The following is a 27,972-nucleotide window of genomic DNA, read 5'->3' as shown; positions in this document are numbered from 1 at the left end:
CCCCAGATAATTATGAAAATAATAATTGTGAAAACGCCTTAACGTGACGACATGGCGTGGTACTTTATCTTACCATGTCTTAATTAATCATTGGCGGCCGAAGGCAAAACATTTAGGGGGATCCACCTGAAATTTTGGGATGGACACAGGTAAAAAATTGTCAAGCAAATCAACCAAAATTTTAAGAGGGACCACCAAAATATTTTGACAAGAAAAAAAAAGGTTATCGACCAAAATTAGGGGAAGGTACAAAAATATATTAGGGTGGTCTTCCTCAATTTAGGGGGGGGGGCGTAGAAAAGAAATTGACGACCAAAAAAGTTCTCAACTAAAAATTTAAAGGGGACTGTCCTCCCACCTCAAATTTAGGGGGAAAGCACCCCCCCCTCCCCCCGCTTCCGCTGACTAAGTAATTAATAAGCTTATTATTTCGACATAGCGATATATTCTATCTTGTCAAGTCGATATGTCCACATGGCGAGATATGAAGTGTACAAGTCCCGGCAATAATCCCGATATCTCGCCATGTTGACATATAACTTTTTATAAGTGGACTGACTTGGCAGGATAACGTATCTCGCCATGCGGACATAATAAGCTTATTTAGTCGACATGGCAAGATAAAGTATCTTGCCATGTCGTCAAGTCGATGGCATTTTAGAGGCTCCGTATGGCGTCTAGATGGCATATTTCCGGGGGGGGTGGGGTAACAGTCCCCGACGATAAAAATATGGAGATATTTTCCTTGAAGTAGATGTCAGGGGGCGATTGTCTTTGGTTCATCGTTATAGAACCCATGGACTCGTATCAATGACCTTTTGACCTCTTGATGACATGGATTTCACTATATTGTCCTGATCATAATTTTACACACACCGCGGACTATCGGACCCGCGGTCTATCGGGCCCGCGGTCTATCGGACCCGCGGTCTATCGGACCCGCGGTCTATCGGACCCGCGGTCTAACGGACCCGCGGTCTATCGGACCCGCGGTCTATCGGGCTGTAACCTTCCTGCCAGGTACCAATTAACACCACCAAGGAAAAGTGCAGCATAATTTAAAAGGGAATGAATACCCTGGATAAATTATACTTGAACAAGTCAATTGTAGGTAAATTTACATGGAGGTTTAACTGGAGGTTGATGATCGATCTGTAGGTAGGAGTCCCTATGTTTACGTACATCCAAGTAGAATCCTCAAATTAGCATTGATTTATCAATCAATAAATCATTTTCTGCCTATTTCCATCGGATTCCTTTGTAGTTATAAATCTCTCGTGTCATATGTTATGTATGTGATTATGATTATCACTTTTTGTCACTTCCAATTAAAGAAATAGAATACGAACTCATTTTTTTGGATCTCGTAATTTGTTCATGGGTATCAACATAAATATAGATTCAGATCAGAGAGGCAGCGTTTTATTCTAAACACAAGTGAGTGTCCTTTCTATTGAATTACAACTTCGGTGCTACCTTTTAAAATTCAAGATAAACTTAAAATCCCATTTTCATCGAAGAAATTAGCCCTAGTAAATCATTTTCATAACCTTTGATACTTCAAAAAAAAATCATTTTGTCAATATGTTTAAGGGTGTCGTAGAAATTTTCACAGATCGGTTGAAGGCTGCCTTTCTGATTAACCTCGGACCAGTCGTTATTGCAAATCCACTGGTCAAAGTGACGAATATCTGACTCCCTCGTAGGTCTGGTTCGTTTCCTGGCATCTAAGACTGTTAGTCCAATCGGTGACGAAGGGTTCATTATATTAAGGCCTGGAGGTTGTTAGTAATGATCCGATCAAGAATCGCATCACCCTTTAACATTTGTAATTCATGTTCATTAGGATGTAGCTTGTGTATAGGTTTATAACCTCCGTCTTTTATTTATGAATTCGCGACTGAGGAGAAGTAAAAAAGGTGGAATTTGTGTATTTTTTTAAATTATCGGTATTGTTTGTTTGTGCACCAATCTCCTGGCCATCTTCTAGTAAATGCTGCTGAATTGGATCAAATGGCGGAGACACATATTCAAGTTTACATTTTCAGTATTTGTTTTATCTCACATTAATTGGAGAAATATTAACGCCACACCATGTCCTAACAAAGTACAAATAAAAACGAAATATTCCAATCCCATCTTTCACGTGCATCGCAAGACGAGTATGATGAAAGAAACCGGATTTCTTTTCAATTGAGCGCCATCTGGGGACATGTTATGGCATTTCCAACATTGCAGTGTTTTTGTGTTTTTCTACAGTTTTGACAGACTACGATCATCTACTGACATCTATATGAACTATATGAATTAAGATGAAGTGAACTGTAGTGTTCTAGAACCACCTCCATCTCCTCAAACGTTATGAATATTGATAATACTACAGGATAAACGGCGTCAAAATAAATGTGCCGGTCTTCCTGCTTCTGGTCTTCTGCCTTTCGGTGATGTCTTTCCGAAAGTAAAGAATGTAATCATGTGTCAATGAGCAAAGCCAGGTACACAGCAAAAATTGTGGTGTTAACCGGTGTACATAGAGGACCACACCAGTTATTTTACACCGGTGTTAAATTGGTGGTGTTAGTTTTACACCTATAAGTGTTATTACAGCACATTTTGTTGTTACATTTACACTCTTTGGTATTATGTTTAATCTCTAGGACGTAATTTTAACACCTCAGGGTGTGGTCCTCTATCAACACCAGTTGGTGTCAGTTTTAACACCACAGTTTTTACAGTGTGTGTCAATATTAAAGCAAAGCCAGGTATGAAGATGAAGGAGAACCATAAATGTAAATCATCAAGGCTGATCACACACGCAAACACACCCTCCCTCACACACACCCCCACACACCCTCCCTCACCCGCCCCTTACACGCACACACATGATGCAACGCTTGCAACTTATAGCATGTGAGCAGTACAGATCTATTTCAGGTATTACCTATAATACTCTCCTACAACAAACAGCTTGAAAATACACATACATAGGAGGAGCTGTATTTCTGTGCTTCTAAAAATCCTTGTATAAGATATGACAATCGATACTTCTTACTGATATTCCTTTTTAGTATTTAAGTCATAACGGAAATTGAACAAGCGATGATCATAAAACTGCTTGTCGTGTGGAGTTTCAATTTTATAATCTCTACCAAATAAAATCAAATTGCGTGAAGACAGTGAGGACACAGAACAGAATGCACTGTAACGAGAGTTTGCATCATTCTGACCACGTAAAATGACAATAATTAACTAATGATAGTTGGTAATGAAATTGTTTTTGATTGAGTAGGGAAATCACCCATAAATGGGCGAGGCAAGGGTTGGAATTTATTATTTTAGAAATATGCTCTAACTTGTTTCCCTTTTTATTTCGTGTTGGAATCACATTTCCTTGGATAATTGTTGCAAGGCTCAATATGACTTGAAAAACGTATTTTTATATACCATTTATAAAGTTGTAATTCACTGGACATACGAATGATTTACTGCCCCTACCCCGATTTGAATACTCACAAAGTTATTCATAATCATATTACAAATGAATTTTACCAACTGGAATGAAGAGTGGTAAATGTGATTTATATGTTAATAATGTTAAATGCAGACACCTTATTCACATCAAAACCGCAACTTCTGTGATAAATTATGTTTGGCTTCCAGTATTCAAGTCCTTCGATATCTCGTGCTTATAGACTTTACCAACATCTTCGCGAATTTTTTTTTGGGGGGGATCTTGTTTCCTTAAACCCTTTTCGATTTAACTAGAAAATTAATAGCGAACATTAGTTATTGCTAACGAACAATACTAAATGTAGACATGAAAAGTCAGGTGATTCGTGTCACAGGGAATAGGCAGTGTGAACCGGCATGATGAGTATGGGGGGGGGGGATAATGATCTTGGAGCGGTCTCATCAGTCCACTGCCGACGTAAATGTATCACCAGCCAAAGCGCAGTCGTGAAGGCGGCTTCAAAGCTGGCGTCAGAGACGGCCTCAAACAGTCAAAGTCGCCACAAAGCCGGCATCGAAGGCGGTCTCAAACCAGATTAAATGCCTGTGCACTAGGGTCTTAGACATGTTAGACATATAGTTTTGTTAAATTAACCTCTTTTTAGCCTTCCCTCCTAAAAAGTTATGGATACGTTATGCTGTCGTGGTTCAGACTGCCTTATTAATCAGAAGATCGTGGGTTCAAATTCTACCACATGCATTCTATTTCCTTCAGCTAGAATCCAAGGAACTGTTTAATATTCTATCGACAGAGTTCATTCATTTCCATTAGGATTTTTGTGATCTTTAATAGCGATTAATTGACCCCTTAATGGGGTAATATAATTTGATAATTACTATAGCTCTTTTTGACTTCCAAGCATTACGATTTGCAAGATATAAAAATCGCTTACCGAGACATATCCTGTGCCTATATAATATCAGAATCAATTTTTTACGACAATCGTTGCAAAAAAGCCAGCAAAAGATAATACATAATTCAAAACGGTGATTGGAAACAGAAATTTTCTCAGTAATTGTATATATCCCTATTACGAGCGATGCTATAAATTTATGAAGCCTGTACCCAATAATCCAATTTTCTTGGTGTATTCTACGGCGAGAGGTTGCGAACGCGTTTGTGTCTTTCTTAAAGATTGGATTGTCAGATCGGGAGTTTCAAAGGATCTTTTCTATGCCTCGTCCACCTTTTCAAATATGAAATCATATTCAGTGTTAATTCTCCTCGTCATCGTCTTATTCGTTGGTATGATGTCTGCAACTGACATCGATGCTGCTGTTGACGAGCCAAGCTTCATGAAAAGTAAGTTTTCACGAATAGACAGTTTGCTCTGTAACTTCTATTATATTCCACGTACTTGTCCAAATATGTAAAATGAATCACGTTATAGTGCGTATCAAAAACGGGACAAATTTGAAGTCTATAAAACTTCTGTTTCAAATTATGATTTTTTCCTTTCAAATCCTTTCATTGTGTGCTACAAAGGTAATGCTTCCTTTGAACAATGGCATACTGATAGGTGGGGGGATTGGGATGTTCCCCCTTTAAAAAAATGAATTAAAAAAAATCATGACCAAGAAAAAAAGTGGAAAGGAAAATAACCAAAAAACATAGAAAGTGAAATACATCATTTTATGAATATTATGTCAAAATCACGAAGTTGGATAATTTAATAAAAAGTGGATTTTTTTTCCTTGCTCGCTTCACAACTTTTTAATATATTTTACCCGATCTGCCATATCTTGCTCCTTCAAAATCGACTCAATAGGCTACACCATTGCCGTTGAACGACACGAGTCCTTTCATGTTTGTCCTGCCAAGCACATAATTCAACTTGGCGAAGGATTTAATAACCCCTTGAAAATAAAATTCATGTCTTTTATAAGTACCATTACATAATTTGTTTCACAAAATAAAAGGATTTGAATAATTACAAAATCTCTAAATTAGTAATGCAAATCTTCTTAATTGGGTTGACAAAAAGTCTTCTATTCTATGAAGGAAAATTCAAAGGTAAAAGAAGTTTACATGAAAGACAAAATAATTCAGGTAAATAAATAAATTTGCAAATGAAATTTGACAACATAATTTGAAAATTATGGCAAAAATAATGAAAAGATTAAGAGGAGGTCTGCTGATTGGCCAAAAGTCTAATCATTAAATTTCTCATTTCTACCCTTTTGGCGCAAGCCTCTTTTTGAGCCCCCGACAAAAACGTCCCATGTTCGCTCAAACATAAACAAAATATTTTTTTTAATTGCATTTCAAAGATAAGATATCAAAGCATTTATTAACATCAAAATATAGATGTAATAATTTGAAACAAATTTTTTAGACTTTTCAAATCTGTCCCGTTTTTTTTTATACGCACTGTAGTTGTGTCCTTCAGTCACAAGTTGCTTTTTCCTCCTAGTTAAGCTCTTTATTGCAACAAGCTGTGTTTAGGAGAAGATATATCAAAATCCTATTTTTTAATATTTTCTTTATATTACTCATTATAGTCACGGTTATTCTTTTGCATTAAGCCATCTGTCAATATACGAATTATTCGCCGAGCATCGTCATGACAATCCATAATTTTTTGCTCGCATGACAAAAACGATGTGATATATTGTATTCGCTGGTCTTGAAAGGTGTAAACATCTTTTTCAAAATGCTTTATGGTTCTCACAACTTCAATAATTTCCTAATAAGAATATTTTCAAACGACATCTTCGGTGACGTAAGATTGTCGTCTATTCCTAAATTTATTTTAGAAGAAATTCGTCTTCAATATTTGGATATGAAATATTAATAACCGAGAAAAAAGCTATTACATTAATGCTTTCAGGTTAAATATTGCCAGTTTTAAAGCTTTTGTTAAGTGGATACTGTATTTCTCTTCATTCCAAAATCCAAATGGGTGTGAGTGTGTGCGTGTGTGATGGGAATATCCTATGGAGCATCCCACGTACGCAAATTATCAAAACAAAGTTGGTGTTGCTGAAATTTTAAGTATAGTGCACTTTGCTGAAATGGAAAGGCGTCGATAAAAGATCTTGTCCATTCAATGTCAAGTTGCTTGTGAATAAATTGAAAGCCACACTTAACATGGTTAACATCGATAATTTCACTAGAAGTGGATTTTAAATAAGGAAATAGTGATTGATATTTATGTTTTGTTCATATTCTTGTATTCAGTGGTCTGTATTTAACAATAACCTTAACTCATTGACATAAAAAAATTACAAACAGCAAAATCAATATTGTTTCTTTAACACAATATCATGTTAATTGGCAAATAACAAAATAAATAACAGAACGATTCTTAAATGTTATTTCGTGTAAGATGAACTAGATGATAGTATGGCATACTTACTATTTTATATTTGCAAGTTTTAACCCTCTATCGGCGCTTATCAATTAAATTATTATTAGGCTGAACTTCACTTTACAAACAGAATGATAATGATATATAATGAAAATTAAAAAAATTATATAAACTCTCTATGTCGTGAGCTCAACATATTGTCACTTGAAGAGATATTCCTATTCTATTCGAGTGCCAAAATAAGACAAAACGTAAAGTTTTTTTTTTGCAAAATACACAAAAAAGCTGAAGCCCTGAACAAATTATTTTATCTAAACCCAGTCATCCTTGTCCCAACCTCCTTCCCCCTCCCGCTCCTCTAACTCACTGATAAACAATAGCCATCATTATACACTCACAATTCATATTGTGTTTTTTTATTACCAAAAATGTGAGAAGACGATGGAAATCTTGTATGATGATCATTATTGAAACTTGTCGCGATCTAATTACATGCTTCTAAGTTACCAAATTTATCACTGAGTGGCATCATCAAATCTCTTTATCTTTTCAATACCCCCCGCTTTGCTTAAACTTAGCGAAAATATAAAAAAAATCAATTAAATGGCACGATTTGATAATGCGAATTTGAAGAAATTTTCAAATTCAAACAATTACTTTTTTATCCAGATAAATCAGATAAATATACGGTAGGATGATTTTTCAGTGACTCTCCTTGAGCGACCAACATTGCTGATAACTCACACAAAATAGAGTATATGCACATTTACATGTGTGTGTATGTGGGTGTACCTTTAGTTGTGAGGGTGAGGGTGCGCGTGGGTGGGGGTGTGCGTGACTGTGAGCATCATCATTGCCTTCAAATGATCATACATATAACATACATGTTGTTTGTTATTCTTAATATAATGTCTATGTGTTAACCAATCCACAGGAAGTTTTCAGAAACTTTGTTCAAAGTGTCCTAGCTGCCCACCCCTGTGTAATTGTAAGTATTTACCATGTAGCGTGTATAAATTTACACCACGTTGAAACATTTTCTTAATGCAAGATTATTAATCAGATTAATAAAATTATGATTTTCAAGTTGCAATTGATAAGTTTACATTTGAGTATTTGAAATCGGCAAAAACGTTGAAGGTTGAGGATAACTCTCCCGTTTATCTAAAATGTAACTTTTAAACGAAAACCTTCTCTCTTTTTTGTGGGGGACATAGCGTGTAATACGTTTAGGCCTACACTTTTTTAACTGTCCAAAATGGGAAAATGCTCTCGAATTAATTCACAAAGAAAGACGAGAAACCGGGAAGTTCTCCTAAACATTATAAAATTTCCAATATTAGATATATATATTCTATTAGTCAGAAAATCATTGCCAAATTGAATTTGAATTTGCACTGAATCTAATCACGTGATGTTCTTTGGACCAATCATTGCGCGCACAGGCGTGAATCAAGGGTGGTGTATTTATTAACATGTTTAGCTCACTATTGTTGACGTTATTTCGTGATCATTATATGTTTAGCTGAGGAAAATAAAAATTAAAGTGATTTAGCCCATATAACATTTTATGAAACAACATACACCCGGGGTAATATAAGTTTAACTTCATGACAGCCATGCAAATTCATTATGTTTTTTAATCTTTTATTTTGATCCAGCTATAATTGCGAAACGTGAAAGTACTAAAAACATGGATTCCACATACAGTTCTTTTACTACCAAGGTAATGTAAATTTCGAACAATTAAAATACAACAACCTGTTTTCTATAAATGATTTATTTTTAAGGACAATAATAGCATCATATATCTTTCCTACCCATTGATAAGATAAATAAGACAAAGAGCAATCTTGAAGGAAACAACACACATCTTTGATTTGATGCACAGAGTCTATATGGCAAAATAAGTGATCGTATTGTATCAGTAAAAAAAGCAACTTGAGTAGCTGATTACTTTTGTTAATGTTAATATCAGAATTTACTCAGGATTCAAATGAACTGATCATCTGAAACAGAAGAAGAAGAATAATAACGACAACAATAACAAAAAGAAGAAGGAGGAGGAGGAGGAGAAGAAGAAGAAAAAGAAGTATATGAAGAAGAAGAAGAAAAAGACGTAGAAGAATTATTATTATCGTTCATCATCTCCATCATCATTTATTTTACTGTTATCTTTGTTATTATCGTTATCATTATCATGCACAATTGTCGTTATTATATTTACAGAAAGCAGCTACGAAATGTTATCTAGACACGATCTTCAGCTTGATGCCTGCAGAAGACCAGGATATAATTATTGACGTGAGTAGGAGAAAAATAAATGAAAGGGCTAACGAAACACCCATCCCCCAAACACACACCCCTAAAAAATCCACGAGAAAAAAGGCATTCTCTATAAAGAATGTTACTGTTTATTAATCCATTATATCTGTACTATTTTTTGTTATCAATTTTTATGGACTGAGTGGACTCCAAATCAACTCACCCCGAAATTATATTTTAAAAATGGTTTTATCATCATCAGTATGTATAGGCGCCCTTCACACATTGAAGATAGTGGGTGAGTTGGTCTTTTGGTCGGCCTCCGCCATTTCCAGGGCCCGTATTCCATAAACGAATGAGGTTTTTGCTTTAGTTTGAAAAAATTTTCATAGCATTTTTCTTGTCTAAGAAATCTTCCCTACAGATATTTTGTAAACTTTAAGACATTTGTCTCAAGTCAGACGATATGGCTTAGCCAAAGTCTCAAATTCTATGACGTCATGAGAAAATTGTAACGTCACGCAACTTTAGTAGCGAACGTAACAGCTGCTCCGCGGTAAAAAGTCTATATGCGTTTTATGTGAGATCTTGAGACGCAAGTTTAATTCACGTATCACATTTCAGGACAAAGAAAAGGCGTGGGCCGAAATTCCCTTGAAACTAAAACAATTAAGACAACTCACATCTGTCTTGAATTTAGGGCAAAATTCTTAGCCATGTTGTATTTATGGAATACAGTTTTAAGAAAAGTTACTTAACCATTCATCCTATATCTGTCTTAGTCGCGCAAAAACTCTTAGCCAAATTCTAAGACAAAATTCTTGGCCAATTCTTTAAGGAATATGCGTTTTGGCTAAGAAATTTGTCTTAGACAGAATATAAGACAAAATGCTAAGATTTTTTACTTAAGCATGCTTATCTCGTTTAGGGAATACGGGCCCAGTTGTAATTACATTAAAAATTTATTTATATTTTCTCCTTATAAAAAAATACAGACTGTTATCTCTCATTGATTTTTATTTCTGTATTTCTGATTTGTTTACGTTTGAAATTAAAAGGAAATGAAATAAACCAAGCTAGAAAATTATAATGAAAAGATATGTTGAATCGAATATAGGAATTAATATTTCACTCTAAAAAATGAAGTGCTAATTTAGCTCTTATAAAGAGCGTGTATAGTGACTGCACTTCGGAGTGCTGATTTGTCTAGTTCAAATTTGAACTAGACAAATCAGCACTCCGAAGTGCTGAATGTACATATACATGTAGGCTCCAATGATCAGACGCTATACTTTTAGCATCTGATGAGCTAATACCAGCACCCAAAAGTCACTCATACAGCGCTGAAGATAAGTGATTAAAGGGGATGAATTTAGAACTTTAGCATTTCTGTTTTTATGCAGTTCTTTTCTAATTGAATGTCAAAGTGCAATAATTATTTTTATCAATTTTCTTCACAACAGACATTCATCCAGCTTCTTTGAGGTGCCAGCTTGCATCGCTTCATTTACAACGTACACCTATCGAAAATGTCGGCTATAGAATGTTTATCTTTTTGTTTAATCTAACAAAAAAAAACTTAACCTGATCAGCAGATTGAATAAGCCTCTAGGAATGAATGATATACAAACATTTTAAAAATGAAGTTAACAACCTGTGAATTATTTTTTTAGTTAAAAAAAATGACAAAAATCTTAGGATATGTAAGATAAGTCCTGTCACAGCACTTAAACATGGTCCATGCCCCTGTGGTGGTACACAATTTAATTTGGGGTTCCAAATTACTAAATGAATCTTGGGGTTGGAGATATGTTGCCCTAGCGTCAAGTTTGCGTTGATCTCTTTCAATACTAAACAGCATCAACGAGGATATTTCGTCCCTCTCTTTTGATATTATGCTTCATCATACTTAAATGTTTCCATGAATACAATGGATTTATGAGCAATATGAATGTAAATCGTTTCGATTTCTCCTCAACGATGTAATTTCTTACGAATCTGGTAACATGGTAATCGATTCAACTTGTTCTATAAAAAAAATAGCATCCATTTAATGTTTTTAATCTACAAAGAATATTTTTCTTGTCAGAAAGTAGATCGTGGTATACGAATGAGCAATGATAACTAGATTATAATCTTCTATACATGTACACTTATTAAAGTAGATGGGAACCCTTTTACCTTTTAAATTTTTCTTGACCGTCCATGTTGGATACGAATTGTAAAGCTGAAAATGGTATGATTAAACTTTAAAGACAAGACGTAAAATTCAAGTTGACCTTCATTAAAATATTCTAAGAAATTTATGTAAATTTGCCTAATATAATGTACATGACTAATTTGATGTGACTTTGTTTGGGGACCTGTCTCTTGCAAGCTTCCACCATTACTTTCTCTTCCCTCTCTCGAATTTGTTTCATGATATTTCATATGCAATTGTAAAATCAAGGTACTATTGAAGTTTCATGTAAGCAAATAGTGAGGAAGATAAATAAAAAAAAACGTGTGTCCTCGATTTATCGTTTTCTTTCAGTTATGAAAAGTGTGTGCCCTTTTCAACATGATACGGGCATTAGACCTTATGACGAATATCTGTGTAATAAATCTAGGATTTTGAGAAAAGTGAAGAAAACAATAATGCGTATAGCATTTCCATTTATTTGAATGTAGGATAAAGGAGCACTAGTAATTAAATTAATTTCCGTGACCGGGGATCGAACCCGGGCTTTCATTTTTCTACGATATTATCATCAATGAGGAGGATGGGGGGGGGGTTAAGGATGAGCATCTTTTGAGGGAAGAGTATTTAGAAATGTGAGGGTAATTGAGAGAAAGTGGTGAATTGAGAGCGGTGACGAAAGCAAGAGAAATGAATAGGGGGGGGGGGGGGTAATTATTTGTTAGGTTATATATTCTCCTCTACCATTTCTCCCAACATTATAGAAAGAAACAGAGACTGAGAAAGAGAGAGAAAATACAGGGGGTGGAAGGAGACAGAGAGAATAATCAATATTCTATTCAGCATATTAATAATATCACGCATTTTCTCAGATTTATTTCTCTTCACCTTTAGCATTTCTATTGTCTTCCCTTCACCCCTCCCCCCTCTTCCTCTCTCTCCTTCTCTATATCAGAACCCAACATCTCTTCCACCGTTCCACGCCCTATTTAAATATTATTTTCTCTCCCATTCCATCCTTTTCTCTGTTTTCCCGTCTCTCTTCATCATCTCTTCCCAATTCTTATTCTCCGTTACCTCAGATCCTTTTCTCCAACATATTTATCTCCCCCTTTCTCTTCCAAATAAATAACACCACATGAAAACACAAAATATGACAAAGGGATATATCTTTTATTCAATACAGAACTTAACCAGACAAAATTCAACGTCATCAAAGGTTCCCGTGGTTCACTGTGTCTTGTGGAAAATGCCACATACAAAAATATGAAAATCAATTTGTAACCCCTCCCCCCCAAAAAAAAAACATTAAAGGTCAAAGTTTTGGACCAATTAAAATGCCTCATATATAAAAAAAAGTCTGTGTGACACAATGACATTCAAAATGATGGTTAAGCTCTGACGGAAAACACGTCCGCTTAATTTTTATTTTGGCGGTAATCCCAATGAGTTGTAAAAGATTTTATTACATGTACAAAGCAATAAAGATTTTACTTAATCTCAAATTTTATTTTGATTACAGGCCGGTCATAGTGATTTTACCCCTTGTTTTAGGTTTAACAGGGATTATTTCACAAGCAAAAAAAGGGCACATTTGAGTTATAACGGCATATTTACAAATTCTGATTGTGCCTCTCAAGGGGGGGGGGGCACACTGCCGGCTGTGCCCCCCCCCCTGGATCCGGCAGTGAGATTTTGCTCAAAATTCTGTGGATATAAACACGAGAGAAATATTGCCGATCTGGTTGCTATACGAATGATAAAATTATACAAGTGATTGATATGACTGACATACAATATTACAACCATCAACGTAATTATTATAGGGCTAGGGCTTTATCGTTACGGAAAACGTGTAGCTTCAAACAATTAATGCAGATATGCATCTAACAACAAAATTGGCAGTCCTTATGTGTACAGCAATAAAAATATTTAATCAAAATAAAATGCGCTAAATGACATAAAAACAAAATCAGAAAACGTAGCTTTGCCTATATATTACACTTCGAGATTGGAATAATATGAATACAATTATTTTCTCAAAATAATAATTATAACAAAATGGCTCAAATAAATAAAAGGATAAAAATATTTTTGATTTGGAATTCAAACGATCTGTTTCCGCATGAAGTTTTTCTTAGAAAAATGACGAATGCGTATGACAGTGTACAGGCAGAAGCTGCAGATCCTGAAGTTGGTATATCCAACAAGAAATTAAGTTCAAACTTTTTAATAATTGCAATGGAAACGTAACAATCTAAAGATTCTCGACTAGAACCCAACAAATAAAAAATCCTCACAAAAATCGAGGTTTTATATTTAATGAAATTTTACATAAAACATTTACGAAACTACACAACACATTGAATAAAGAGAGAGATTCGTAACCAGCAATACACTTTGCAAACATGAATCTTTGGAGGGGTTCTTCAAGCTGACAACATGTAAATAATATGATTTTAACAGACCAAAAATAATCACACAAAAACTGACAGTCCTATCAAAATCGGACATGGAATAACAAAGTTATGAAAGTTTAAAGCTTTGTATTATTTCGGTGAAACAATTCGATGCATGCCCCCATGAATATCCAATAAATAAGCTGACGACGCAATATATCCATTTATTCTTTTGTATTTATTATGAAATTATAATTCTTTAAAAGGGATATAGGGGTATTTACATTTCCCACATATCCACCTTTTAGGTGCTCTAGGCGCTCCTATATTACCAGGCTAAGCTATGCGTCCATAGCGCACACAGCTTTTTAAGGAATTAATTCTTACCGGTTTTTTCACCAAGACTGAACAAAAAATGGATTAAAAATTGATTTAGTGCAGAAGATATTTATTCCTGCGACTTATCTTGTAAAAAGGGAGACATATTCAACACAACTGACGTACAGATCGGGGGAATGGGGCCATGCGCCTAGCCCCCTCCCCCAAAAAAATTCACGACCTAATTTTTTAAAAATAGGGGAAAAGAAAAAGGAGAAAAGGGAAATATGATATTCTTCTGAATATCAAGTCAAAATATTTTCGGCTGCTAACTGCAACCTTCGTCAGCGATGTGACCCGATTTGACCTTAGTGACGTAATTTCGAGGTAACTCTTCGTTATTTTCTGTTTTTTGTGTTGTGAAACAAAGTTCAACAAAATCTTTATCTTTTACCAACACAGATGAACTTTCATGATAACATAAGAAAAGGTTAAGTTAGGACATGACATCATCAACCACCCTCGTGAATATTCATGACAGCGCGTATATCTAATTTCCTAAAATGTTGCTAAACTTTAAATTTCAATATCTTAGTTATTTGTTACCAGATTTTGATGAAATTGTCAGCGTTTTGCTTGTTGAATTTCACTCTTTATTTTAAGATATAAGTAATTACAGGAGTAACCAACTAAATAAAAATTTCATCTGATTAATAAAACAGATCAAGGTGTTTCTTTCTCGCAGAAGTACAGCTGCTCAGTCGTTATAATCGAAGATCTATGATCAAAGATATTCCACCAACTTCTGTTTGAAATTAAGACAAAAAGAAATAAAAAAATATTCAGCTGCATGCAACACAAAGAACATGAAACTTTTTTTAAATTGACATAGGAGATAACATAGGAGACAACTCTTTAAAACAATGGAAACTGGTGTTAGACAAGGACATACAGAATTTGAAACTGTTCAAAAATAAACAACTTTTTGTTAGGGTGGACTTGTCCTTTATTAAAAAGAAAAAACCCGTTGCAACAATAATTCTCTGAAAAAATACGAATGGACAAAATCTTCCGCTAATGTACCAAGAATTTTCACGTTTTATTTCTACCGTCATATCATGTTATCACAGTATATGAACTCAAAGTCGTTTGGTCGTCTATTGTGATACGATATAGGGGACCCCTCCCTCTCCCCCCTCATATAAATGCTTTTACAATGTTGTTCACCTATACTTACCCCAATAATACTGGCTTGTTCCTCTTGTGACATCAAAAGAAAGAGATTATCAAGGACGCACTGGGGTTCCATTTGCTGCGATAGATAAGAATTGATTATTATTTCCAATACATATTACCACTCTTACGTATGGATTAATGGTTGGTTTTTCCCTGTTTTGAAAGGTTTAGATATATGGGAAGTGTGGGGTCGTGGGGACACCCTACTGGATAAATGCAGGTGCGAGCAAAATAATGAGTTATATTGTTATTTTTTATGGGCAAGAAACATGCGCGGTGATCACGTAAGAACTTTGGTTTGGGGGAAACGAACCTTTCTCACAGGCTGCAGTACGAATTTCGAAATTCAAGGGGTGTGGCACCCTCGGCAAGTCCCCGCCTATGACCTAAATTATCCCTATCCACAACCCCCTCCCCCAAAGAAAAAAGCAAAAACAAGGTGTCAACTCTTATTAAATTATTTCAATATGGACCTGCTTGAGACTGTACTAAAATTAAGAAGAAAATACAAAGGAAAAGAGTTGCTAAGTTTCAGAAACATCCAATTCCCCCATTTACTTATATCCAATGTTCTCTAGAAACAGGCACACATTTAACTCAAATTTTTAAAAGTTTTAACGGTTGTTAGTATTTGATAACCATGTTGTTTTGTGTCTGTCAAGTGACACAGTATTGTCTCTGCAAATTTTGCTTAAGATATTGAGACTGTGACTGGCTTGAATTCGCTTAGTCTCAGGCAAAGCAGCAACAATAATTAATTTTGAGCTGTGACTATTTTCACCTAAAGGTTAAAATGTCATAGTGATTTTTTGCCTTAAATTGCTACAAATCTACATTACCATAAGCTGATCTCTCTCTAAAGTATCCGTGTTTTGACTTCTTGACCGTTTACCAGATAGAGCTGAAAGGAATTTAAAAAATATTAAAAATGTGTAATAAAACATACATACACCCTTACATACATGAATACATATTATATGCCTAATATCGTCGGAATTCTTTTATGCAAGCAAGGCATAAGCCAGTTCGGAGTTCCATTCTGCGCATGATCAGAAGAAGGTCATTCGTATTAATAGTGACATGATGGTTTAATATCTAATGAGATAAGCCTCAAATTTGATGCCTTAATTATACATATATATATTATACATATTCTTTTGAATTTTGATCCGCAAAAGAACAAAAATGTGCGTCCACTAGCGACTCGTATTTCACAATTGGTGATGCCGAAAAAATGTCTCTGCCGGGAATCGAACCCGGGATCCAGCTTTGAACGCCGGTGCCTTAACCACTAGACCACAGAGACGGGTTAATGGTTAGGGCGAGCCAGATCCGATTGACCGTCAGATAGACAGATTTTCGACACTATACCAATTATATTTTCCTTTGTCGGGTGAAGGTGAGTTTTGAACAATGACAAGCCGCCATGCCTCAGCTGGATCGAAGCTATTGCTTTGATACAGTACACGTATGGGAGAAGAAATACAAATGTGTAAAGCTTTACATGTACAACAGCTTTTGGCAACTCTTTTTTATTTAAATATTGTAAAGAAATGGATGAAGAGAACAATGGTAGGCGTAGCTTAAATCAAGGTTCCCCAGAGCTATCTACCCTTTGGAAAAATTGGTGATGCCGAAAAAATGTCTCTGCCGGGAATCGAACCCGGGCCCCCAGCTTTGAACGCCGGTGCCTTAACCACTAGACCACAGAGACGGGTTAATGGTTAGGGCGAGCCAGATCCGATTGACCGTCAGATAGACAGATTTTCGACACTATACCAATTATATTTTCCTTTGTCGGGTGAAGGTGAGTTTTGAACAATGACAAGCCGCCATGCCTCAGCTGGATCGAAGCTATTGCTTTGATACAGTACACGTATGGGAGAAGAAATACAAATGTGTAAAGCTTTACATGTACAACAGCTTTTGGCAACTCTTTTTTATTTAAATATTGTAAAGAAATGGATGAAGAGAACAATGGTAGGCGTAGCTTAAATCAAGGTTCCCCAGAGCTATCTACCCTTTGGAAAAATTGGTGATGCCGAAAAAATGTCTCTGCCGGGAATCGAACCCGGGCCCCCAGCTTTGAACGCCGGTGCCTTAACCACTAGACCACAGAGACGGGTTAATGGTTAGGGCGAGCCAGATCCGATTGACCGTCAGATAGACAGATTTTCGACACTATACCAATTATATTTTCCTTTGTCGGGTGAAGGTGAGTTTTGAACAATGACAAGCCGCCATGCCTCAGCTGGATCGAAGCTATTGCTTTGATACAGTACACGTATGGGAGAAGAAATACAAATGTGTAAAGCTTTACATGTACAACAGCTTTTGGCAACTCTTTTTTATTTAAATATTGTAAAGAAATGGATGAAGAGAACAATGGTAGGCGTAGCTTAAATCAAGGTTCCCCAGAGCTATCTACCCTTTGGAAAAATTGGTGATGCCGAAAAAATGTCTCTGCCGGGAATCGAACCCGGGCCCCCAGCTTTGAACGCCGGTGCCTTAACCACTAGACCACAGAGACGGGTTAATGGTTAGGGCGAGCCAGATCCGATTGACCGTCAGATAGACAGATTTTCGACACTACACCAATTATATTTTCCTTTGTCGGGTGAAGGTATATATATATATATATATATCACCTTCACCCGACAAAGGTAATTGGTATAGTGTCGAAAATCTGTCTTTCTGACGGTCAATCGGATCTCGGTCGGCCTAGCCACTAGCCCGTCTCTGTGGTCTAGTGGTTAAGGCACCGGCGTTCAAAGCTGGGGGCCCGGGTTCGATTCCCGGCAGAGACATTTTTTCGGCATAACCAATTTTTCCAAAGGGTAGATAGCTCTGGGCAACCTTGATTTAAGCAACGTCTGTTAAGGCCCTAAACCGCAAATTGCACCTAAACCGCAAATTGCCGCCTAAGCATGTAGAATATTAACAAGGACCGTGCGCGCGTAAGAGGCGTGAACACAGAGGGCGGCAAACATAAATCGCAGAAGGATAGCGGTTGAAGAGTGAGGAATTAGAACTAGGGCGCTGATCTCATTTTTATGAGAAATGTTGTTGTTGATACACGTATTTATTTATTTATTTGAATATTTTACCAGGGTGCTCATTCAACATAAAGTTGGTCTCCCATGGGGCCCTAAAAGGCTATCATTATTGTTCTTCTTGTTTGTTGGTTTTGGACTTTTGGTTATGGCGGGAGTTGGGCAACTTGGGCTGTACATAGTGCCGGTTTTTTTGGTGTTTTTTTTTTGGTGTTTTTTTTGTGTATCCCTAATTCTCCCTAGTATAATCTAACGCCTGTAGGTTTAAGCAAAGGAAAAGGAAAAGGGAAGAAATGAAAGGGGGGAAATAAAGAAAGAATCGCTATAAATATTTTTTTAAATATTTATTATAATCTTTTTAAAACTTTAATACAAAATGTTACGAGGGTAATGAAGCCATGTACTCATATTATTATAGTCATAATCAGTACGAAATAGTAGTAGTAGTAGTAGTAGTAGTAGTAGTAGTAGGAGTAGCAGTAGTAGAAGTAGTAGTAGCAGTAAGAGTAGTAGTAGTAGTAGTAGTTTTAGTAGTAGTAGTAGTAGTAGTAGTAGGAGTAGGAGTAGTAGTAGTAGTAGTAGTAGTAGTAGTAGTAGTAGTAGTAGTAGTATAGGAGTAGGAGTAGTAGTAGTAGTGGTAGTAGTAGTGGTAGTAGTAGCAGTAATAGTAGCTTATTTTCAAAAATTTTCAAACTTTAATACTAAATATTACCAGGGGAGTGAAACCACTCATCCAAGGTCCTTCGTTGGTATAATCATTATCATTATAGTCACAATAATTATCATTATTGGCAGCAAGAGTAGTAGTAGCAGTAGTAGTATAGTTCTAGTAGTAGTAGTAGTAGTAGTACTACTACTACTACTAGTAGTAGTAGTAGTAGTAGAAGTAGTAGTAGTAATTTATAGTTTATTTAGTTACAATTAACCAACAATATAAAGTTAATTTCTTTGAAGAGATTTTGGTATTGAACAAGATACAAAAACATGGTTTACTATTATATTCATGTGCATTTTTTAACTTCTGTGCAGCCCTGATTCCAACAGCCAAAAATTATTGCAATGAAATAATTTGAAATCCAAAGTTCCTTTATCACCATTCAAGAAAAACAAGTTAAATTTAGCATTCTGTTGAAATGACAGCAATCGGTGGCCTACCTTGAGAGAACAATATTTTCATAATTGAGTGACTGTCCTTTGAAAGCGATAAGGGCATGTCATCCGAAGTGATTGACTGTATAAGTGATTCGTACTTCAAAGCTATATTCCATGATGAAAGTCACGACTATAGTCCCAGTTGTCATATTTCACTTCTTTTTAGCGGGAGAATACAAAAAAAAAAAAATTCTGTGGTGATATTGTCATTATAATTACGTTTATGTGAACAGTTTGCTGATGGTATTCAAGTTCAGAGAAATAAAAGCAAGTAGCAAAAGAATAGGTATTGATGCGTTCTTGTTCTTTTATATCAATTTCCCTGTCCACCCCTTTCTCTCTATTCTCATCCTATAACACATACATTCAATCACACATACATAAACACAAACACACAAACAGGTACACACCCAGACAGACAGACACACACACACACACCATCATTTTGACAAAGTATCAGACAACTATAACATGAAAACAACAAACTTCGGTGACATATTATAATAGGCATTACGTGAATTACATGTTCCACACAACTAAAAAGAAAAGGAAAAACAAAGATAGAAGAACAATGAATTCATGTTAAAAGATTTAATCACGAATGCTTAAAGGACGAACGTGTAGCTTTAAAACTCTTCAAAACCCACTGTAATATAAATATCCAAACATCAATACTGACAAGTGATTTTCTCACCCTGAAATTATTAACAAGAGCCCCAGGGGGCTTAACCCTCACCTGAGCTGACGGATATTCAGCTGATGCAAGCTCCCTTGGTGCAACTAGGAGCATGGCATCAATTAGAACTGTGAAATCCTACTGGACCTAAATTGAACTTGGGTCCACAGGGCCCAATGGCAAGACCCTCTGAAGTGCCATGAGCAATTTTTATTCCTCAGCTTACAAGCACATGTATATTTGCATTGCAAACATATAAGAATCATATCTACAAAGTTGGGATAAAACTGGAACATGAATTTCAAAGAACAAAACAAATTATATTTACCGTTGGAGCACCCCACCCCCTTACCCCAGAGGGGGCCATCCCAGGTATTTTCAGGAATAATTTCCATTCTTCACTTATGAAGGTATTTGGACACAATAAACTTACTCCTATACTTCTGGATTAGAAGTTAGACATTTACAGAGTCTTGCCCCTTTGGGCTCTCCCACCCCTCCCCCAGGGTCCCCGCGAGGGCCATATTTACAATGTGAATATTATCTGTGCATCCCCTATTCATGAGCACAATTCCAGTATCAATATGGGATAAAATTTGACCATCTATTTTGAAAAAGAAGAAAAAAAATAGGATTTTCCTTAAAGTGCCCCACCCCCAAATTTTAAGCCCCCACAGGGCCCCAAGGGGGCCACCCCTGGAACTGGCATGAACAACTTTTGTTCTTCACCTATTAAGGTGTCTACACACCAAACAACTTGACTGTTCTACTTCTGGATCTGAAGAAGAAGATTTCTGAAATTTACAGGGTTTCCCCCTTGGGGGCCCTCCCCCTGGGCCCCCATGGGGGCTACAGGTATCCCTTGAACAACTTTGCATCCCCTACGCATAGGGATGATTCCTACTAAGTTTGGTCAAGATTGGACCAGCCGTTCTGGAGAAGAAGATGAAAATGTAAGAGTGCAAAGAGTGCATTGCTATTGAGTAAACAAGACAACTTTTTTTCTACAAGCTTAGGCGGCGATTTGCGGTTTAGGTGCAATTTGCGGTTTAGGGCCTTAACAACCGTCTACCATTGTTCTCTTCATCCATTTCTTTACAATATTTAAATAAAAGAGTTGCCAAAGCTGTTGTACCACCTTCACCCGACAAAGGTAATTGGTATAGTGTCGAAAATCTGTCTATCTGACGGTCAATCGGATCTGGCTCGCCCTAACCATTAACCCGTCTCTGTGGTCTAGTGGTTAAGGCACCGGCGTTCAAAGCTGGGGGCCCGGGTTCGATTCCCGGCAGAGACATTTTTTCGGCATCACCAATTTTTCCAAAGGGTAGATAGCTCTGGGGAACCTTGATTTAAGCTACGCCTACCATTGTTCTCTTCATCCATTTCTTTACAATATTTAAATAAAAAAGAGTTGCCAAAAGCTGTTGTACATGTAAAGCTTTACACATTTGTATTTCTTCTCCCATACGTGTACTGTATCAAAGCAATAGCTTCGATCCAGCTGAGGCATGGCGGCTTGTCATTGTTCAAAACTCACCTTCACCCGACAAAGGAAAATATAATTGGTATAGTGTCGAAAATCTGTCTATCTGACGGTCAATCGGATCTGGCTCGCCCTAACCATTAACCCGTCTCTGTGGTCTAGTGGTTAAGGCACCGGCGTTCAAAGCTGGGGGCCCGGGTTCGATTCCCGGCAGAGACATTTTTTCGGCATCACCAATTTTTCCAAAGGGTAGATAGCTCTGGGGAACCTTGATTTAAGCTACGCCTACCATTGTTCTCTTCATCCATTTCTTTACAATATTTAAATAAAAAAGAGTTGCCAAAAGCTGTTGTACATGTAAAGCTTTACACATTTGTATTTCTTCTCCCATACGTGTACTGTATCAAAGCAATAGCTTCGATCCAGCTGAGGCATGGCGGCTTGTCATTGTTCAAAACTCACCTTCACCCGACAAAGGAAAATATAATTGGTATAGTGTCGAAAATCTGTCTATCTGACGGTCAATCGGATCTCGGTCGCCCTAACCACTAACCCGTCTCTGTGGTCTAGTGGTTAAAACACCGGCGTTCAAAGCTGGGGGCCCGGGTTCGATTACCGGCAGAGACATTTTTTCGGCATAACCAATTTTTCCAAAGGGTAGATAGCTCTGGGGAACCTTGATTTAAGCTACGCCTACCATTGTTCTCTTCATCCATTTCTTTACAATATTTAAATAAAAGAGTTGCCAAAGCTGTTGTACATGTATAGCTTCACACATTTATATATATACATATATATATATATTATATATATATATATATATATATTATATATACATATTTATTTATTTATAAGTTCATTAATTGTAGGCTATTATATTGACACTGTATACTTACTACGACACAAAGCTGGACAGTTATTTCCACATGACTGGCAACCATCTGAAAAGATCCGCAAAAGGGAGGAAAAAGTTAGACAAATAAGGTATAGAATTCCCTAAATGTATTTTTGTGGCGAGTAATAAAGCCACCCGACATAGCTCTGAATAGTTAACTGTTTCAAACAAATAAAGATAAGTGTAGTTAATTCATCCAAATAATTAGGAATCTAATTTGGCGCAGGAGTAAGTGATGCTCTAAAGGACCTCTGAGATGCACTTTCGATAGAAAATGTAGAAATTATTTGTTCCCTTCACAATTTTAATGTAGTTTGGCTGGATATTGGAGATTTGTAGTTAACTAAGGCATGAATGAAGCATATAGATTAACGGAGAAGATCAATGTTCATTAAAAAAATATGTATTCACCATTTTTCTTAATTCACCTTTCTTAATGTCGATTAGGAAGATTCGTATAAGCGAATCAAGAAAATATGAAATGAATCGGCTTGGATTTATGAAGGGGATAAACATTATCGATATTATTCATATAAAAGTTTCAAGAAGTCTTTTTACTCGATTTCACATATTTTTGCTCTAAAAAAATTAGGTCGCCCTTTTTTTAGTCTATCTTTTGAAAGGAAAATGAAAATATTATACAAGAAGTTGCAAATTAAAGTAAGTGCTTATTCACTGGTTATATATAAATAGAAAGGGCTTTAAAACAGAGGGTTCTCTTTCACCTTATTAAAAATATTCTATATTCAATTGATGGCACACACATTACGAGCAGTTAAATGATGGAAGGAATTAAGTTTGGTAATGAGGTAAAGTTTTTGTGCAGATGCATGCTTACAAGAAAAAAAATCAGTTGATAAATTAAACGTACTATAATGCATTGGCAGACTTCTAAATACTCTTTCGACGAAAAGTCCATTATTCCAGTTTTTCGTTGTTTACTTTAAGTGAACAACGAAAAGTTTAGATAATTATCAAGATAAGATTTATTTCAATATTCAGACATGATTTTTTCCTGTGGAGAGATGGTAGAATTTCTAAATATTCTGGGGATGTCCTTTACCCTTAAGAAAGAGGATCTAGATTAAAAAAAATCTCTGGTATAGTAAAAAAAATCACTTTAATTTTGGAAGGAAACAAAGGGATTTAACACTCGATGGAAAGTTTCAACTATACAAGGTTATTTGTTGGTTTTTTATTTTTGAAAAGATTATTATCCTGTATATAGCCCTTCTCAATATTCTCGAGAATTCTTTGTCAACAACGGCAAACCTTGAAAGAAAAAAAATAATAGTTCCACAAACACTCGTTCTCTACCGTACAACTGATTCCTTCACATACTTATTTTTATTTCATCGCTTCAAATAGCATTACATTATTTAGATACAAACACCAAGAAAATTATACTAAAAATATTGCTCGTAGGAACTTGTCTATTTGCGTAATAAATCTTTAGGGAATTAAAATATTTGACTGCCTATTGAAACAAAGCATATAACTTGTTTTACTAGGAATACGTACAACTGAAACTGAACAACTGAAAATTTATGAACTGGTTTGTTACTTTATCTAATTCAGTATTCATTATTTTGCAGATCAACACTACATGTAAGGCTGGTTGTAAATCAAAGTAATTTATACACTTGATTTATTTCCTTCATATATTCAACTCAAATTTTGTTTGGATGGGCTGGAGCTTTAACGCATGGATTGAAATAAATGACAAATACTGATAAATGTCTTGGATTGTTCCTTGATTGTATAAATCCCCCATGCTCTTGTATGATTCAAGAAATACTAGCAAGCTATAATAACAGCATAAACAGAAATAAAACAACTAATTATCGAACGATAGTCAACTGGAAGGATTCCTGTATCTTTCTTTAGTTTGTCAAATGATGAAGAGCTAATAGGGCTATAGTATTATTTTGAAACAGTTTGGAAATACTGAATAATAAATAAGATAGACACTTCTCCCTCTCTTGTATAAGTTTGATTTAAACACACCTCTTTTGTCCCACAATGCATTGGTAAACCTGTCAGCCGATATCCTCCCCACGAAGGCCATCACGACGAAGAACGCAAATAAAACGCAGAAATTTTTCATTTTAAAAGAGATGTTATAGTAGATCCGAAACGACTCAATGTTCCTTAGAAGTAATATAGATTTCGACACAATGCCGTCAGTCTCTTATGCAAGCATTTGATATCGCAGAAAATGAAAAGTTGCGAAAGATTCGAATTTTGTTCCGCAATTCAGTTAGTCGATAGCAATTTGATGAAACTTGTTAACTCACTTTGTCCGAGCAAGACACTAAGATAACTGGCTGTATAACACGGTATAGTAAGATTGGCTCATCGGGTGTAGATGTTATCAATTTATAGAATCGCAGAGAATAGAGAATCATGGGCAAACTTCAGCGAAATCCAATAATATAACAAACTCTTATATTATGCATGATCGCGCATTGCATCCATTCAACTGATCAGGCTTTAATACAGATATACGATAAAATTACAAATGCAATGACAAATAAAGAACACATAATAGGAGTATTCATGGACCTTAGCAAAGCATTCGACACTCTTGACCACCAGATTTTACTTAAAAAACTTGAAAATTATGGAATTCGGGGAATCACACTATCATGGTTTGAGAGTTATTTGTCTGATAGAAAACAATATATCACTAACAATAATATTTCTTCATTCATTTTCATTTCATTTCATGGTTTATTTCCAGTAAAACAATCATACACATACTGCAGCTAAAAAAGCTGAAATGTATGTATTTACAAAGGTATTACAATTGAACATGTATAGCATAAAACAATAGTGTAATAATGATAAAATAGTACATTAAAAAAAATACAGTATACAATGAAATTACAATGAAAATATACACTTTATGAGTTATTAAGGAGGTTAATGAAATATGGTATTGCACTTTGTTTAAAACGGGAGGTCCTGCATTTGTATTGCATATACTTTTGTTTATTGCGTAAATTCATGCCAACAACGTTCCTTTCCGGAAACCATTTTTTACAATGTTGATTTTTGCTTATAGAAACTGCAAAATCAGTGCATAATTGTTGACGTCTATCTTTAAGTGTATCCAGTTTGCATCGTTTTAAAGCATCTTTATAAGTTGAATAACTTTGACCTAAGATGATTTTACAAACTCTTTTCTGAATTCTTTCTAGTTTCTGTACATGGTCTAAAGTCAAACTTCCATTAAAGACAGGTACACAATATTCTAAAACAGGGCGGATGTATCCGATGTATATTTGTATTAAGTCAGAAATTGGTAATTTATATTTTTTCACTAATCTAAACATATAAAGTTTTTTATTGCACTTTTTTAACATTTCATTTATATGGAAATCCCATTTTAAATTATGTTGAATATAAACTCCTAAAATCTTTAAAGTATCAACATAAGGCAATTCTGATTCCCCGATATGCAAAGACTCACAAAAGGGTGCATTTTTCATAAATGTTATGTTCATTGCCATGCACTTACTAGGATTTAGTGTCATATGATTACTGTTTGTCCATTCTTATAAATCATCTAATATATTTTGTAATATTGATAGTTTATGTAAGTTTCTGTTTTCTAGTAGTGTAAGATCATCAACGTATTTGAAATAAGGCAAAGATTGTTCTTGACAAGCATCATTAAACATAATAAAAAATAAAATGGGTCCTAATTTTGTGCCTTGAGGCACTCCGCGTGGATGGTTACATTTTCTGAAAAATGATTCTGATATTTCACGCACTGAGATCTTTGTTCTAAAAAACTAATGATCAATTAATAATAAATGGTCTAACTCTAAAATCAATTAATTTTCTAACTAAAATATTATGGTCCAACTTGTCAAACGCTTTGGAAAAATCAGTACAAATAATAGTTGATATAGATTTGGGTTTCTCACAATTTTCTAAAATACTGTGCAATAATTTGATGAGATAATGCGATGTTGATAATCCAGGAATGTTGCCATATTGGTTTAAATCAATACATTGAGAAACATCTTCCAACAGCCATTTAACAATAAAGGATTCAGCTATTTTAGATAGACGGCTTGTTAAAGCAATTGGGCGGAGTTGAGTAATAGTAGGGGGTTGTGACTTTGGGAGAGGAACAATCTGACTCTTCTTCCACTGCCATGGTACAATACCTAAATTAAAAGATGCATTTAAGATATCAGTAACAGGTTTACTAAATTCATAAGCAAATTCACGTAAAATGCGAGGTGGAAGGTCTTCCTTCAAACATGCTTTATTGATCTTTATCTTTCGAAGTGCATTATATACTTCATATTGTTGAACTCCTGGACATTTATAATTTGAAGGCAAGTATGCAGGCAATCTGTTCTTGTTAAGAGGTTCTAGATCCTTAGCTACCGAAATAAATTGTTCATTGATAGCATCAGCTATTTTTAGAAAACATTTAGGGTCATTATCTGAAATACCTTCTACACTTATAACAGGGGTGTTTACCTGTCCTTTAGTTATTATCTTTATTTGTTTATACCAAGCACCTGGGTTTGTAGTTTTGAGATGTGATATACGAGTATTATAATAGTATTTTTTTCTATAACTTATCATTCTACTTATCTTATTTCGTAAACGTCGAAATAGCGTTTTATTTTTTGTTTGAAAAGCCCTTTCCCTTTGAATAAACATATCTTTTATTTTTGGAGTCATCCATTCCTTATCATTGTCATTTAGTTCTACTTCTTTGGTAGGTAGAAATTCATTCAATTTAGATAATACCGAATTGGAAAACAAAGAACATTTATCAGAAGGGTCTGATGGTTGTAACACATCGCTCCAAGAATTTTGTGTGACCCACTGACCAAATAATCGTAATCTACTATCAGGAATAGGACGTACAATTCTCTTTTTAACTTTCCTTGTTGAGCGTGTTATAGATGGCAAAGGGGATAATAAAATACAATTATGATCACTTCTACCAAGGGGTGATAGTGTTGTCACTGGCAAGAAAAACTTTTCACAATTTGTAATAATTTTATCTAGTATATTACCCTCTCTCGTAGGCACATTTACAATTTGATTAAAATTTTCAAGATTGATAATACTCTGAACATCTAGGTCATTCATATCACCTACTATAAATATACCAGCATTTGGATGTTGTAGAAGTATAATATCAATAGTTGAAGTAATATGTCTGATATATTCATTTTGATATTGACAGCGAGGTGGAAAGTACATGACACAAGTAACAATACATGAGATTTCACGTGGCAGTGATCTTGGTCTCAAAGTGACCCAAATCGCTTCAACTTCATCAGGTATATTACAAGGAAACGTACATGGGTGAAAATGATTATTTGCGTACAAAGCTACTCCTCCTCCCCCTTCTTCCGATTCTAGATTGTAAAAATAACTGATAACCGTCTATGGATAAGTGATCGGGAGGTACATTCGCATCTGTCCATGTTTCTGTTAATGCGATTAAATCT

General features: G+C 35.4%; 1 protein-coding gene across 1 annotated transcript; it reads right to left on the bottom strand.

Moving 5' to 3' along the window:
- Positions 1–5,272: 5,272 nt before the first annotated feature.
- Positions 5,273–26,019, bottom strand: LOC121415463. The gene is made up of 5 exons (XM_041608666.1): positions 26,004–26,019; positions 24,452–24,670; positions 16,058–16,119; positions 15,231–15,294; positions 5,273–5,367 (listed from the first exon to the last, which is right to left on the bottom strand). The coding sequence occupies exons 1-5, from the start codon at positions 26,017–26,019 to the stop codon at positions 5,273–5,275; spliced, it is 456 nt and encodes a 151-aa protein (XP_041464600.1).
- Between the last annotated feature and the right edge of the window lie 1,953 nt (positions 26,020–27,972).

This window comes from Lytechinus variegatus, chromosome 5 (assembly GCF_018143015.1).
Source record: "Lytechinus variegatus isolate NC3 chromosome 5, Lvar_3.0, whole genome shotgun sequence".
NCBI classification, from domain to species: domain Eukaryota; kingdom Metazoa; phylum Echinodermata; class Echinoidea; order Temnopleuroida; family Toxopneustidae; genus Lytechinus; species Lytechinus variegatus.
This window is presented reverse-complemented; position numbering and strand designations above follow the sequence as displayed.